Source organism: Choloepus didactylus (assembly GCF_015220235.1).
Source record: "Choloepus didactylus isolate mChoDid1 chromosome 25 unlocalized genomic scaffold, mChoDid1.pri SUPER_25_unloc1, whole genome shotgun sequence".
Taxonomy (NCBI): domain Eukaryota; kingdom Metazoa; phylum Chordata; class Mammalia; order Pilosa; family Megalonychidae; genus Choloepus; species Choloepus didactylus.
The window spans coordinates 312,014-324,863 of NW_023637606.1; the positions used below are offsets into that span (position 1 = coordinate 312,014).

The 12,850-nt window shown below is 64.9% G+C and overlaps 1 protein-coding gene across 2 annotated transcripts; it reads right to left on the reverse strand.

The window, feature by feature from the left end:
- Window positions 1-98: 98 nt before the first annotated feature.
- LOC119525381 (serine protease 57-like) lies at window positions 99-4,331 on the reverse strand. Of its 2 annotated transcripts, none has more exons than XM_037824083.1 (5): window positions 3,462-4,331; window positions 1,454-1,607; window positions 1,228-1,372; window positions 844-1,104; window positions 99-606 (listed from the first exon to the last, which is right to left on the reverse strand). In XM_037824083.1, the coding sequence occupies exons 1-5, from the start codon at window positions 3,529-3,531 to the stop codon at window positions 454-456; spliced, it is 783 nt and encodes a 260-aa protein (XP_037680011.1). In that variant the 5' UTR covers window positions 3,532-4,331; the 3' UTR covers window positions 99-453. The 2 variants fall into 2 exon arrangements, with proteins under 2 accessions (XP_037680011.1, XP_037680012.1); XM_037824084.1 differs by lacking the exon at window positions 3,462-4,331 and adding an exon at window positions 1,823-1,921.
- Window positions 4,332-12,850: the final 8,519 nt, after the last annotated feature.

Below are 12,850 nucleotides of genomic sequence, written 5' to 3' on the forward strand. Positions count from 1 at the left end.
GGTAGATCTTCCCACTGTCGGCAATTTCAGTTTGCTGCCGTGAGGCCCCCTGACGTGGGGCAGGCACAGACACACAGAGGCACAGAGACAGGCTCCCGTTGTCAACGAACCCCGGTTTTTATTGTCGTTGTCATGGAAACAGGACCCATGGCTGCCCCCACTGATGGCGTGTGTGATCCGCCATGGAGGTCAGGGAGGGCTTCCGGAGGAGGCAGCTCCCGCCTGACATGGGGAGCCCAGGAGGGGGTCAGAGCAGGAGGGGGGGCTCCGGGGACCCAAGAGGTCGAAGGTCAACGGGGTGGGTCATTTGGGGCCTTGAATGTTTGGGGGAGAGGCGGGGGGCTCCTCCCGCGGGCACTGGGGAGCCACGGGGGCGTTTGAAGGGCGGCAGCCCCAAGGAGACCGGGTCGGAGGCGCCAGGCTGCCTCGGAGGGGCGTCTGGCCGCACGGCCGTCAGTAGTGCTGCAGCACGTCTCTGATCCAGGACACGTAAGTGGAGACGCGGGTGTAGACGTCTGGGAAGCGGGGGTCCCCGCACAGTGTGGAGGAGAAGGACACCACGCCGTGCAGACGCTGCCCGCAGAACAGGGGCCCTCCGGAGTCGCCCTGTGGGGAGAGGGGCTGGTGGCGGCCACGCAGGGTGGGGGTCGGGGCCAGGGGCTCTAGGGTCAGGGGGCATCTGGGGTCAGGGGGGATCTGGGGTCAGGGGGGCTTGGGGTTGAGGCTCTCTGGTGTTGGGGCTCCAGGATCCGAGGACTGTGGGGTTGGGGGTCTGTGGGGTCGGAGACCTGTGGGGTTGGGGACCTGTGGGGTCAGGGACTTCTGGGGCCCCAGCTGGCTCACCCCACACACGCCCCGGCGGCCCCCCGTGCGGGCCGAGGCGCAGAGCATGTCCTGCGTCAGGGCCCCCCTCCAGGACGTGTTGCAGGCGGCCCGGGGCTCGATGACCACGGTGGCCTCCATGAGCGCGGCTGGGGGCGTGGAGTGGCCGGTGATGTCCCCCCAGCCCATCACCCGGCACTGCAGCCCGGGGCGCAGGGCACGGTTCCGGCCGGGCAGGGGCGTGGGGCGGACGGAGGGGCTGAGCCGCGCCGAGGCGTTGAGCTGGGGGGAGAGGCCGGGACGGGGGACGGAGGGCAGAGGGGACAACACTGGTCACACGGTGGCCGCAGCCGCCCCAGGCACCAGGCCCCGTCCCCGGCCCGCTGTCCCCCACCCCCCGCCCACCTTGAGCAGCTGCAGGTCATGGGTGTCAGTCCGGGCATCGTACAGCGGGTATGGCACGGCCCGCGCCAGCGCGAAGTCCTGCTGGGTGGGCTCAGGCCTGTGCAGGGCATGCGCCCCCAGGACCACCCGGAAGGCGCTGAGGTTCCTGCAGGAGACGGCAGCTCAGGTTGCTGCGCCTGGAGCGGCCCTGACCTGCAGCCCATATGCCGGCAGCCCCGTCACTCACCCGGCCACCTCGCAGTGCGCGGCCGTCAGCACCCAGCGTGGCCGCACCAGGACGCCCCCACAGACGTGCTCCTCGCCCAGCTGCAGCGACGCCATGTAGGGCCGCGAGTGGGATGCCACCTCATAGCCCCCCACGATCCCGGCTCGCAGGGTCCCTGTGGAGGCAGAGCCGGGCCGTCTGATTCCAGAGTCTGTCTCGCGGCCTCGTTTACCCTGAGCTGCCTCACTTGCCTCTCCCCCCGGGTGGACCTTACGTCCAGCCAAACGCACGGGTCTCCGCAGGTCGGGGCTGTGCACGGGGCCCCCAGACCCCACGGGGCACCTCCCAGCAGGGCCTCCCAGCCCATCCTCCCACCGTGGGTGAGTTTGCCTGTTCTTGAACTTCACGACCGGGAATCTCACGGCTGCTGCCCTGGGCCGAGGGAGAGAGCAGACGTCCCGCCTGTTTCGAGATGTCGTGGGCGAGGGCAGCGGGGGGACGCCGGGGAACGCTGAGTGCGGCGTGAGAAGTCGGGGGGCTCCGAGGCAGGGCTGGGTGTGGGGGGCACAGGGAGGCTGTGGGCGCCCCACTTCTCGCCCTCCAAGGGGGCTACACGGAGGCGCCCATGCAGGAAACTTCACCGAGCTGTGAACTTACCCCCTGTCCATGGGGCGGCCCCGTGGCGGACCCGAAACACGTCCGCGTCCCGGTTCCCAAAATTTGCAAATGCGCACCCCCACGAGGGAAAGGGGTCTTGCAGGTGGGATTAAGACAAGGATTTGGGCTATTGGGGGCCTTGGGAAGGGCAAGGGTTGGGGTCCAAGGGAAGACCCCACTCCTGGCCTCGCAGACGAGGAGGGTCCCTGGGCCCGAGAGTCCCCAGGAGCCGGGAAAGGCCAGAAGCGGGTTCTCCGCGGAGCCCCTGGAAGGAGCCAGCCCTGCGGTGCCTCAATTTGAGCCCCGCGAGCCCTGTGTCGGACCCCCAACCCCCAGAGCCGTCCGGGAATGAATCTGAGTGGCTTTAAGCCACCGAGTCCGTGGTGATTTGTTCTGGCAGCCAGAGGACACTCCGCAACCTCGATGAAATGTTCGGGAGAACGGACACCACGAGTTTGACACGAAACTTGTTTCCAGGGTCTGGGCACCCACCCCGGCAGGGCGGCCGGCGGCTCCCTCGGGGCCGGTCAGAGCTGGTCACAGGACATTTACTCTGGTTTGGTGGCCTCTGTCCCCTGGGCAGCCCCATCCCAGGGCTCAGCGCGCTCTGTCCACATTTGCTGGACAGCTGGGCGGGGTCTCTCCGGCCCTCTCCGGCCACCGGGTCAGTGCACAGGCCCCGCTTCTGGGCTTGCTTCCACCTTCCCCAGCTGACGCTCAAAGGGGAGCACAGAGGCAGAGCGATCCGGAAAACCTCCCCAAGCCGCCCACCCCCGGGACCCTCACTTGGTCCTCGCAGCGGCCGAGGACGGTGGTTTATCCCCAAGCTCCTGGAACAGAGCAGGACAGCACCCGGGACAGAGACACACAGCGAGGACACGATGAGGCCAGGGTTGGCGTCTTGGGGCTCCCAGTCAGCCAATTCCACCCAGAGCTGGGCCCGTTTCCTTCCTCTTTGGTGAACGGTTATGAAACTCAACAGAAAACCGTTCTTCACTGTTCCAGACACCAAGCTCCCTACAGCCCTGAGGTTTCCATTTCCCAAACCACAGTCCAGAGAGGGGAGCCAGCCTGTCTGGGGCGGCACAGCAGATGGCCTCCAACCCAGACTGGTTTTCTCTGAACTGGTGACATGATAATAGCTCCATTTACTAAATGCTAACTTTGTTATTGACTTCTTAGAGCTCTTTACATATTGAGGAGATTAGCCCTTGATCATAAGTTTATTTTACCAAGTTACTCTTGGGTACAGAGGACACCGCCCCTCTTGGGAGTGAGCTTGGACTCCGATTGTCCCAGGGTGGGGAAGGAAATGGGGAGTTTCCAGAGGAGGGGCACCCCGTCAGGCCCTGGGGGGTCCTCGCCCCCTTACCTGCGAAGGCCGGGGCTCCCAGGGCCAAGGTGCAGGCCAGGAGGACGGCGGGGGTGGCGGCTCCCAGCATCCTGCTCCGCCTGTGCCGGAATGCCGGGCCGGCCTGCGGTTGGGATTATGAAGCCGGCGGAGGGGGCACCAGCAGCCCCTTCCCTCCGGGATCCACTCCCCCCATGTCCGGCCCCCGGCCCTGATTGGGGGCTTGTGAAATGCGAGGTTACAGCATCAACGGCTGCTGGTGGGCCGGCCTCGGGCGACGAGCACGCAGGCCCGGGCTCCAGGGCATCCGGGCACCGTCTGGGAAATGGGTCCCTCGTGGGCTCCCCCCATTGCCACTTCCACAGAAACAACAACGATGGGGATAATAATAACGAGGCTGCGTCTGAGGCACAGGGGCCTTTTGCACACGGCCCCTCATTTCCTCCCCCGCAACACAAGTGCTGGTGCCGCCTCCACCGACAGATGAAGAAACTGTGGCACAGAGACGTCGAGGAAACTTCCCGGGGTCACACAGCTCAGGAGAGCCGCCGAGCCCCATGCTTACCCCCTTCGCAGATCTGTGCCGAGCACCAAGTGGGGCCAGGCCTGGGAAAACCCCCACAACAAGTGGGTGAAGGGGGAGAAACTGCAGCTCCAGGATGTCAGTCCAGGTCCCGTTAGATGCAGCCCAGAGCGGGGTATGCAGTCGGTGCTCATTGCACAGAGCAGGGTATGCAGTCGGCACTCGTGGCCCATCCCAAAGTGGGGTATGCAGTAAGCACTCATAGCCCACCCCAGAGCAGGGTATACAGTTGTCATGACCCAGCCCTGAGTGGGGTGGGATATGCAGTTGGTGATCATTGTCCATCCTAGAGTGGAGTATGCAGTTGGAGCTCATTGCACAGAGTGGGGTATGCAGTTGTTACTTATGACCCAGCCCTGATCAGGGTATGCAGTCAGTGCTCAAAGTCCATTCCAGAGTGGAGTATGCAGTTGGCACTCACCACCCAGCTCTGAGTGGGATATGCAGTAGGTGCTCATCACTCCGCCCCGTGCAAGATATGCAGGGTGCTCCAGCAGAGTGCCTGACGGGGGTATGCAGCTGGCGCTCATGGTCCATCCCAGAGTGGAGTATGCAGTTGGCACTCAGTAGGTGCAGGCCCCCCCAGCAGCCACGCAGGCACATAGGGTTCAGGCATCGAGAGGAGGTTGGGGGTGTCGGGAGCCCCGAGAATTTGAGAAGCTCAAGATCTTCCCTGCAGCCCACCCTGCCTATGGCATCAGCGTCGCGGGTGGGGACCCCGAGATCCAACCCCTGGGCTCTCCCTGTGACCCCCGGGCCCCTGTGCCTCAGTGTCCCTCTCGGCCTGGCCTGGGGCGACGTGGGTGCCGGGGGGCCCTTCCCCAGGCCGGCCTCACGGTGCCGACAAACGCGTGTTTCCCGAAGTGGAGGTGCCTTCTGTCATGGGCACCCCCCCATGACCGCGTCCCCCCGAAAGCTGCACTGAAGCGCCAGCCCCGGTCCCCAGTGTGGCCCGACGGGGTGTCCTGGTAAGAAGGGGAGGGGAGCGCCGGCCTGGGCTGCAGACTTCTGCCTCCAGATCTGTGAGCGGACACACTTCTGGGGATCAAGCTCCCCGGCTTCTGGCACTCCGGACCCCCAGCCCCGGAGACTCGGGTGCCTTAGGAATAAGCACGTGCAACGCCAACCGGGCAGGATGGCTGCCTGCTCCTGGGGGCCCTGGGGAGAGCAGAGAAGGGGGTGCAGACTGGAGCCCCTCGTGCAGGGGGAAACCGAGGTCAGGCTGCCACCCGCCCCACCGTCTGCCCGGTGTCCCCCCGCTCGCCCTTGCACAACAGCTGCTGGAACTTCCGCCCGGGGAGAACCGGTGGGGGGCATGGCTCGGGCACCATTGGGGTCCCCCGAGCTGCCCCCACGGCTCTCGGAGCCCTTAGAGATGGCTCGGGGGTGCTCGTGAGAATTTGGTGAGGTGCTGGTGGCCCGGGCGTCCCTCCTTGGGCCTCCACTTGCTCACCCGAAAACCACGCCAGTTGGTTTCTTTCCCTGGGGAGCCAGCAAGGTGACAAAAGATGCCGGAAGCTAAGGAACCATTCATTTGTTCACTCATTCACTCCACAAGCACTTATTGAGCACCGGCTGTGTGCCAGCTGCTGGTCTGGGTGCTGGGGATACAGCAGTGGAGAAGACAGACGACAGCCTTGCCCCTGTGGGGCTACCGTTCAGAGGAAACGCCAAACGCAGTGAGTCAGTGGTATCGTCTGTCAGAATTAAGTGGGAAAAGAGCAACCAGTGCTGGCAAGGGGGACAGGAGAGGGGTGGGATTTTAAACCGGACCCTGAAGGGTCAATGAGGCTGGTGGAGAAGGTTTTCCAGGAGGACGGGATAGCGGGTGTGAAGGCAGCGTGCAGGGCAGGGAGAAGCGAGGGAAGACGTGGCTCGGTCAGGCTGCGGGGCACTGGGGAGCCATGGCAGGCGTTTGAGCAGGGGCAGCCTGGGCAGATCCCGCTGGTGAAAGCGTAGAGTCCTGAGGGGCTGCGGGCAGAGGAGGCGGGAGAACAGGGAGGCTGTGGGGCTGGAGGAGGGAACAGCCGGGGCTAGGGGAGGTGATGGGCTCCAGCTGGAGGACAGGAGAGGAGTGGGTTTTGGGGGGCCAACGTGGAGCTCCGTGTGAGACCCGCCGAGGCCGAGGGCCCAGGAGGAAGTCCAGGGGGGCGGCCTGAGCTGCAAGGAGCTCCGGGTCGGCAACGTCCAAGGGAGGAGCTGGGATGGCCAAGGAGGTGGGAGCAGAAGGGGGCGTCGCCATGGAAACCATGGACGCAGGTGAAACAGGAAGGGGGCGGGGCAGAGGGGCAGCGACAGCTCCTCCCACATGCGAGGAGTGGGAGGCGAGGCAGGTCAGCCCGAGCCCCTTCTGTCTCCCGTCAACCCACCTTGTCCCACCCCTGTCCCTCTGTCCCTGCCGTGTGACCCCTCCACCGTCCCCGCCTGGCCCCGTCCCCCCGGCACACGCAGCACCACCTCCCGCTGCAGCTGTTGTGTGTTCCTGCGTGCGGGGCCTCGAGAGCCTTGGGGAGGACGCTGGGGTGGCTCCGAGAGGGGTGGCAGCCCGGAGGGCCAGGGCTGCGGAGGGACACGGGGCAGGCGGCGGTGCCCCCAGCGGCCCCTCTCCACCACCACGCCCTCCTCTTCCCACTGCTTAGCAAAACTCACTCGCCGCCCTTCAAACCTTATTTATTTATCAGACAAAAGTCCCAGAGACGGGAATTTGGTCGGTTTCATTCACTGCTGGGTCCCAGCGTGACCTTATCCATTTCCCGACACCATCTCCAGCTCTGGGTATTAGCATTTCCTCCTAGTTTTTGCACATCATCTGGATCCCATTTCACACAGGAATTGGGGCTCAGATGCCATCACGGGGGACCCAATTTGTGTCACCTGGACTGGTCCATAAATTCTTAGGGGCTAAATGGACGCGGACGCCCCGAGCAGAGATGCAATGATCTCAGCTCACTTTTTTTGATCACCTGGTGCAGGACTCAGCAAACTAAAGCCCGTGGGCCAAATCGGCCCATCGCCTATTTTTGTACATAAAGTTTTATTTGGACCCGGCCATGCCCATTTGCTTGCATGGGTCTGCGGCTGCTTCGGGGCTGCGAGGAGGGCAGGGTTGAGCTGTTGCGACAGAGCCGTCTGGCATGCAGTGCTGAAAGTATTTAGTATCTGGCCTTCCACAGAAAAAATCTGCCAAGCCCCGAGCTAGCGTGTCCCAGGCCCTATTCCAAGCCCTCTGCTTAGATTCACCCAGTGAACCCCCCTGGCATCCCCAGAAGGCAGGGAGAGTGAGGCTCAGAGAGGTTCATGAACAGGCCCAGGGGAACACAGCAAGGATGGATTCAATCCCACGGCCCCTGCTGTTTGTCAGAATCTTTTTGTTTCTTTTGCTTTGGCTTTTTATCTCATTTTTAAAAATGCTAAAATGAATATGTGTTCATTGTGAAAAGAGGAAAACTGCACATTTGCGAAGGTATATACTCAGCCTGGGCTGCATCCTGCCACGTCTGTCTCCAAAGCTCATCTGAGGCTACTTTCCTTTAAACGCACCCCGTTCGTGGAGCGGAGTAGGGCTCTTTTACTAGGAAGTTTAGGAGTTTGGAAGAATCTCCATCCTGTGCACCTCCCAAGACCCCAGTGAGTGGGTTTGGGGGCTCAGGATGCTGCAGTGCCCTGAAAGGAAACTGGGAATTTGGGGCTGCGGTCTCTGTGAAGGGGGGATGAGGAGTCTTGCCTCTCTCCTGGTGATAACTGCAGCAGGAGGGCTCAGGCTAGACTGCGAGGGCTCGGGGGGATGGCAGAGGGCCTGGGTGTCTCTTTCCCCGTCTGCTCCGGCTCCCCATGACATCCCATCCAGGCCTTCCCCCACCAGGAGCCCCCTCCAGCCAGCCCAGCCCAGGTCTCCTTCATGTGCACCCCCCCCTGGCATCACAAAGACCCCTCAAACTCATCTCTGCCAAAACCTGGCTCCTGGTCACCGTCCTCAACCTGCAGCTCGTCTCTCTAGGGCGCAGGCTGGAGACACAGGGGTCCTCAATGCCTGTCACACCCATACTCAGTTTGGCAGCCAACCCTGGTGGCTCCCCCTGCAAAATCCACCCAGAATCCACCTGCTCGTCCACCCGCCCGACCCGGCCTCCCCACCTCCCCTGCTTGCTCTCCTTAGTCCTCGTCCCACCCGGCCGCCAGAGAGGCCTTTACAGAAGCAAACCGGGTTCGCCCCTTTCCTGCTCCAAACTCTGCCGTGGCTCCCCAGTGCCCTGGGGGGAAAGTCGGAGCGCCCCTTGCGTGTTGCCTGCGCCCCCTGCGCCTCCGCCTGAGCCCCCTGCACCCCCTGCATCTCCGCCTGCGCCCCCAGCGTCTCCGCCTGCGCCCCCTGCGCCTCCGCCTGTGCTCCGCGCACTGTCCCCCTGTCTGTCCAGCTCCCCGGCCCGCGGTGGGCACCCAGCTGGGCCACCTGGCGACTGCCGGCATCCTTGTTATTGTCCCTCCTCAAACGTGCCCAGCCCTCCCCGCCGGGGCCGGACGCGGTGCGCAGACGGTCCCGCGGGCTCCTCCCGGCGCCGGCCTGTCGCGGGGCCCACCTCGGCCGGCACCGGGGGCTGCGGCGGCGGCGGCGGCCGGCAGGGGGCGCAGCGCGGGCTCCGGGGGGGGCGGGGGCGGGGCGGGCGCGGGGGGGGGAGCGCGAGGCGGCCGCGGCGGCGCGCACCGAGCCCACCCCCGCCCGCCGCCGCCCGGACAATAAACAGGCGCGCGCGGGGCGATGCCCGAGCCGGTGCCGCCGCCCCCGCGCCGCGCAGCCCGGGGCGCCAGGGCCGTAGCCCGCGGGGACCCCGGACCTCGGCGGGGACATGGAGTGAGTGGGCGCGCGGGCCGGGGGCGGGGCGGGGCGGGGACCCCAGGCCGGGCCCCCGCGGGGAGACGGACGCGGCCGAGGGGCTCCGCGGCGGAGGGGACCGGGACGCGCCGGAGCCAGGCCTCCCCGGACCCGACCCCGCGGCCGGCGCGCTGCTGGGGTGCAGCCCGGGACCTGGGGCGGGGGAGGCCGAGGCCACCTGTGGGCCCCCCGGGCGGGCACCCTGGGGAGAGGGGCGCTCCCTCCCCGAGCTGCCCGGGTCTGGCCTTGAGCTGGCCGCCCACCCCCACGCGCCCAGGGCCTCCAGCGGGTCCCCTCCCAAGGCCGAGGTCCCGGGTCAGGGGTGGTCTCGGGTCACTGCTGGAGCGGGCTGGGGGCTCCCCACGGGCTTGCGGGGTCTGGGCGTTTCCAGCAGGGAGGCCTGGGTCTGGGTGGGTCTGGGTGGGGCACCACGGCCCACACTCTGGGGATCCCATGGGCAGCAGGTGCCCCGCGGGTGTGCGGGGCTATTTCTGGGGTCCTCTCCCCACCCGCCACAGCAGGGTGTCCCCCCACTCCCACAGGTGGGCGCCAGGAGATCGAGGGGTGCATCTGGGGGTCTCACTGCCCACCCCCTCCATGGTGTGGCCAGGGGCCCGGGCCTCCCCTGCCCTTCCCACCGGGAGTGTTTTCCAAACCAGCCGCTTTCCTCCAGGGACTCACCCCAGACCACCAGCCCAGTCGGGCGGGGGCGACTGCTCTCCCTGCTGGGAAGGCTGCAGCCGCTGCTTCTGAAAGCCCAGACAAAGGCCCGGCCCCTGGAGAGCAGCGCAGGGCCCAGGGGAGCCAGGGCCCCAACTTACCGCCCCCCCTTTCCCCTGCTTGTTTACCAGCTCCGCGCGCCACCCGAGGGGAGACCTGGGCCTCTGACAGCCAGGCCAGGCCGGGTGTGGCCGCGGGGAAGGGGCCGTGGAAGACCCCCCAAGCGGAAGATCAAGGGGACATGCCGGCTGAGCCCCTTTTCCCCACCCCCCTCTTTCCCACGAGGGCTACCGGGGCCCGTGTGCTGTGCCATCCCAGGGTCACACAGGCCTAGTGGTGCCGCCCACCCCTCTGCCCGCCGTGGGCTCCGGGTCAGGGGCCGGCCTGGTGCCGACAGGCCATTGCTGGCTGCAGACACAGGGCGGGGAGCTGGCCCGGAGTGGGTCCCCACGGGCTCCCACCCACCCTTGCCACCGTTTTCCACTAGGCTCACAGATGACGGTCGCTGGAACGTCACCCGTCAGTGGTTCTGGGTCCTGGATTTATTTTTGCAATCAGAGGCCCGGGAGATGGTTACTTTCTGGTAGTGCTGGAAAGTTTCTTTAAAAAATGAATCTAAGAAAGGAAAAGCGGATTTAATGAAAAGTAAACCACCAAAGGGCTGGGTGCGAATGATGCTCAGGGGAGAGTTCGCTGTGTGTCCCTGAGGAGGCCACGCCCCTCACTGAGCTGCAGGGCTGGCTGGCAAAACCATCATTTAGTGGGGAGGGGTCCTCCCTGGGCTTGGTGGAGATGGTCTTTCCCCAGCTCTGCAAAAGCCCCGTTCTCGGGAGTCTCAGATTCTGAAGCTGGGAAATGGGTTGATGTTCTGAGTCGGGGGCCTCGGAAGTGTGGTTCTTTCTCCATTTAACAAATGCTCCATGCTGACCGTCCTAGCTCCTTCCAGGGCCAGGGGATCTGGGGGAGACCATGGTGGGGGTGTCTTCCTTGGCGGTGGGGAAGGTTTTCTGGACCATTCCATCGTGCACCTTTTCTATGAAGCAGATGTCAGGGTTTACTCCATCAGGCTGAAAGACGCACCTGATGGAGAGAGCCGGTCGCAGGCAGAGGCCCGGAGGCAGGAGAAGGGAGAGCGCTTTGCTTTGTGCTTCTGAGGCCAGAGGCTGCAGGGTCTCGAGGGCCAGACCGGGAGCCGTGGGGCCACGATGGTATCTGAGCAGGGGGGACATCAGGACACCAGAAGAGGCTCTGGCAGCTGCGGGCCGAGAGTGGGGTGCTCAGCAGGATATGCTGGAGCAGAGGGGCAGGACCGGAGTCGGAGCTCGGCTGTGGTTGGAGCTGCCCACCCAGGTCAGGGGAGGGGGCCGAGGGTCTGGCCCCGCATGGCGGCTGGAGGGCACCGTGCAGACATGCCCCTGCCCCCTGTCCTGCAGGGAGTGGGCCTCAGTGGGCCTCCTGTTGAGGTGTCCGAGCCGGCTCCGGGATGTGGGAGGGGGAGCCGCGACAGGGGCTGGTGGGAGCAGGACTCAGAGGCGACCCGGCGCGAGGGCGGCCAGGCAGGGAGCGGCCGTGGACTCGGGGCCAGGATTGGCAGCCTCGGGGCGCCGGGGGCAGCCAGACGGGCCTCGAGGGCTGGGCGAGGGGCAGGGGCTTGGCAGGGCTTCCGGAGACACCTGTCGTGGGGTTCGTGTTCAAATCCTTCTTATGATGGAACATCTCAGGGTGGGGCCCCAGCACCTGCAAGAGGCCACGTTTCTGTTTACGTGGACGCCTGGGTGTACGAAGAATATACACATCCATCTCCGTGTACCTTATCTACATTTCACAGCTTTATCGGGATATAATTCACTGTAGGGCCTGTGTATGTTTCAGTGGCTTTTACTCCATTCACCACTGATCCCAAAGCGTTTCCATCACCCCAAAAGAAGCCCCGCCCCCATGCACAGCCCCCCAGCCCTGGCTTGGTGGCCCGGGTCTCGGTGGGTCGCCGAGCGGGTGCCCTTTTGTGCGGCTTCTTTCCCCGAGCGTCGGCTGAGGTCCTCGGGCCGGGGCTGCGTTCCTCCCGGGAGCTGGTAGCGTCCCTCGGACGGCGGACCCCGTCTGTGTGTCCGTTCGTTCTCTGGGGGTCATTTGGGTTGGGGTAGGCGTTTATTTTGCGTTCGCTTCCGAGGTGGTTGGGGCTTGTTCTCCCTTTTATGCAGAGAGTCCCGGTTCTGATTTAGGTAAACGTAAGTCGTGAGCCTGGGTCTCCTCTCAAGGAAAAGAAGAGAGGAAGGATCATAGGGCAGGATGTCTGTGGGATGGCAGGGGGCGGGGGATCCTGCAAACATTTATTGAGCGCCTGCTGTGTGTACTGGGGAAGTAGCAGGACGAAGCAGACAATCTCCTTGTGGGGAGACAAGAAACCGATTCCAGACAGTGGCCGGGGTGTGGGTGGGGTGGGGCGCGGAACTGGGGATTCAGGGGAGACACGAGGGGGGGGGCACCGGGTCCAGGCCACTGTGGGTGAGCAGGGGAGATGGGGGTGCACCAGGCAGGGGCTCCCCCAGTGCAAGGGCCGTGGGCTGGGGCTGGGCCTGGAGTGGAGGAGGCGAGAGGAGGGAGAAGGGATTTGCGGCTTTGGGGTGGTCTCTGCAGCTGCATTTCCCCCGGGACCCCCTGCCTGCCTGTTCACGCCCCATTGCCCCTTCCTGCTTCCCAGGCTGGAGCAGGGTCCAGCTCCGCCCCCAAGTTAATAGGCAATGAGTTTGCCCCTGTGGGTCTGTGGCCTGCTCTGACCTCAGTCTCCTCTACAACCTGGGGGTGGTGCCCAGAGATCTCTCTGCTTTGAACATTCTAGAATTCTGAATGGCCCCATGTTCGTTCAGTTCACCAGTGACTGTGGTTGTCGTGGGGGCCTCGCCTGTGCTGGGAGCTGAGGGGCACGGAGGAGGAGGAGGAAAATCCCTTCTTGATGGGGAAGGACACCCGGGAAGGCTTCCTGGAGGAGGTGGCTGTGCTTCAGCTGCATGTGAAGGCAGAGGAGGGAGATGGGAAGGGAGGGGGCAGAGGAGGAGGGGATGAACCATGGCTGGCGGGCTGAGATTTTGCATTGGGGTGACAGGGAGCTCTGGGAGGGTTTGGGGGTGACCAGGTGATGGGGTGGGAGTGGAGGAAGGTGCTGGGGCTCCAAGGCTGGCATTCACCAGGTTTCCACAGGGAATTGGGAACAAGCCCGGTGGAATCGGGGCTCCCCGCCCC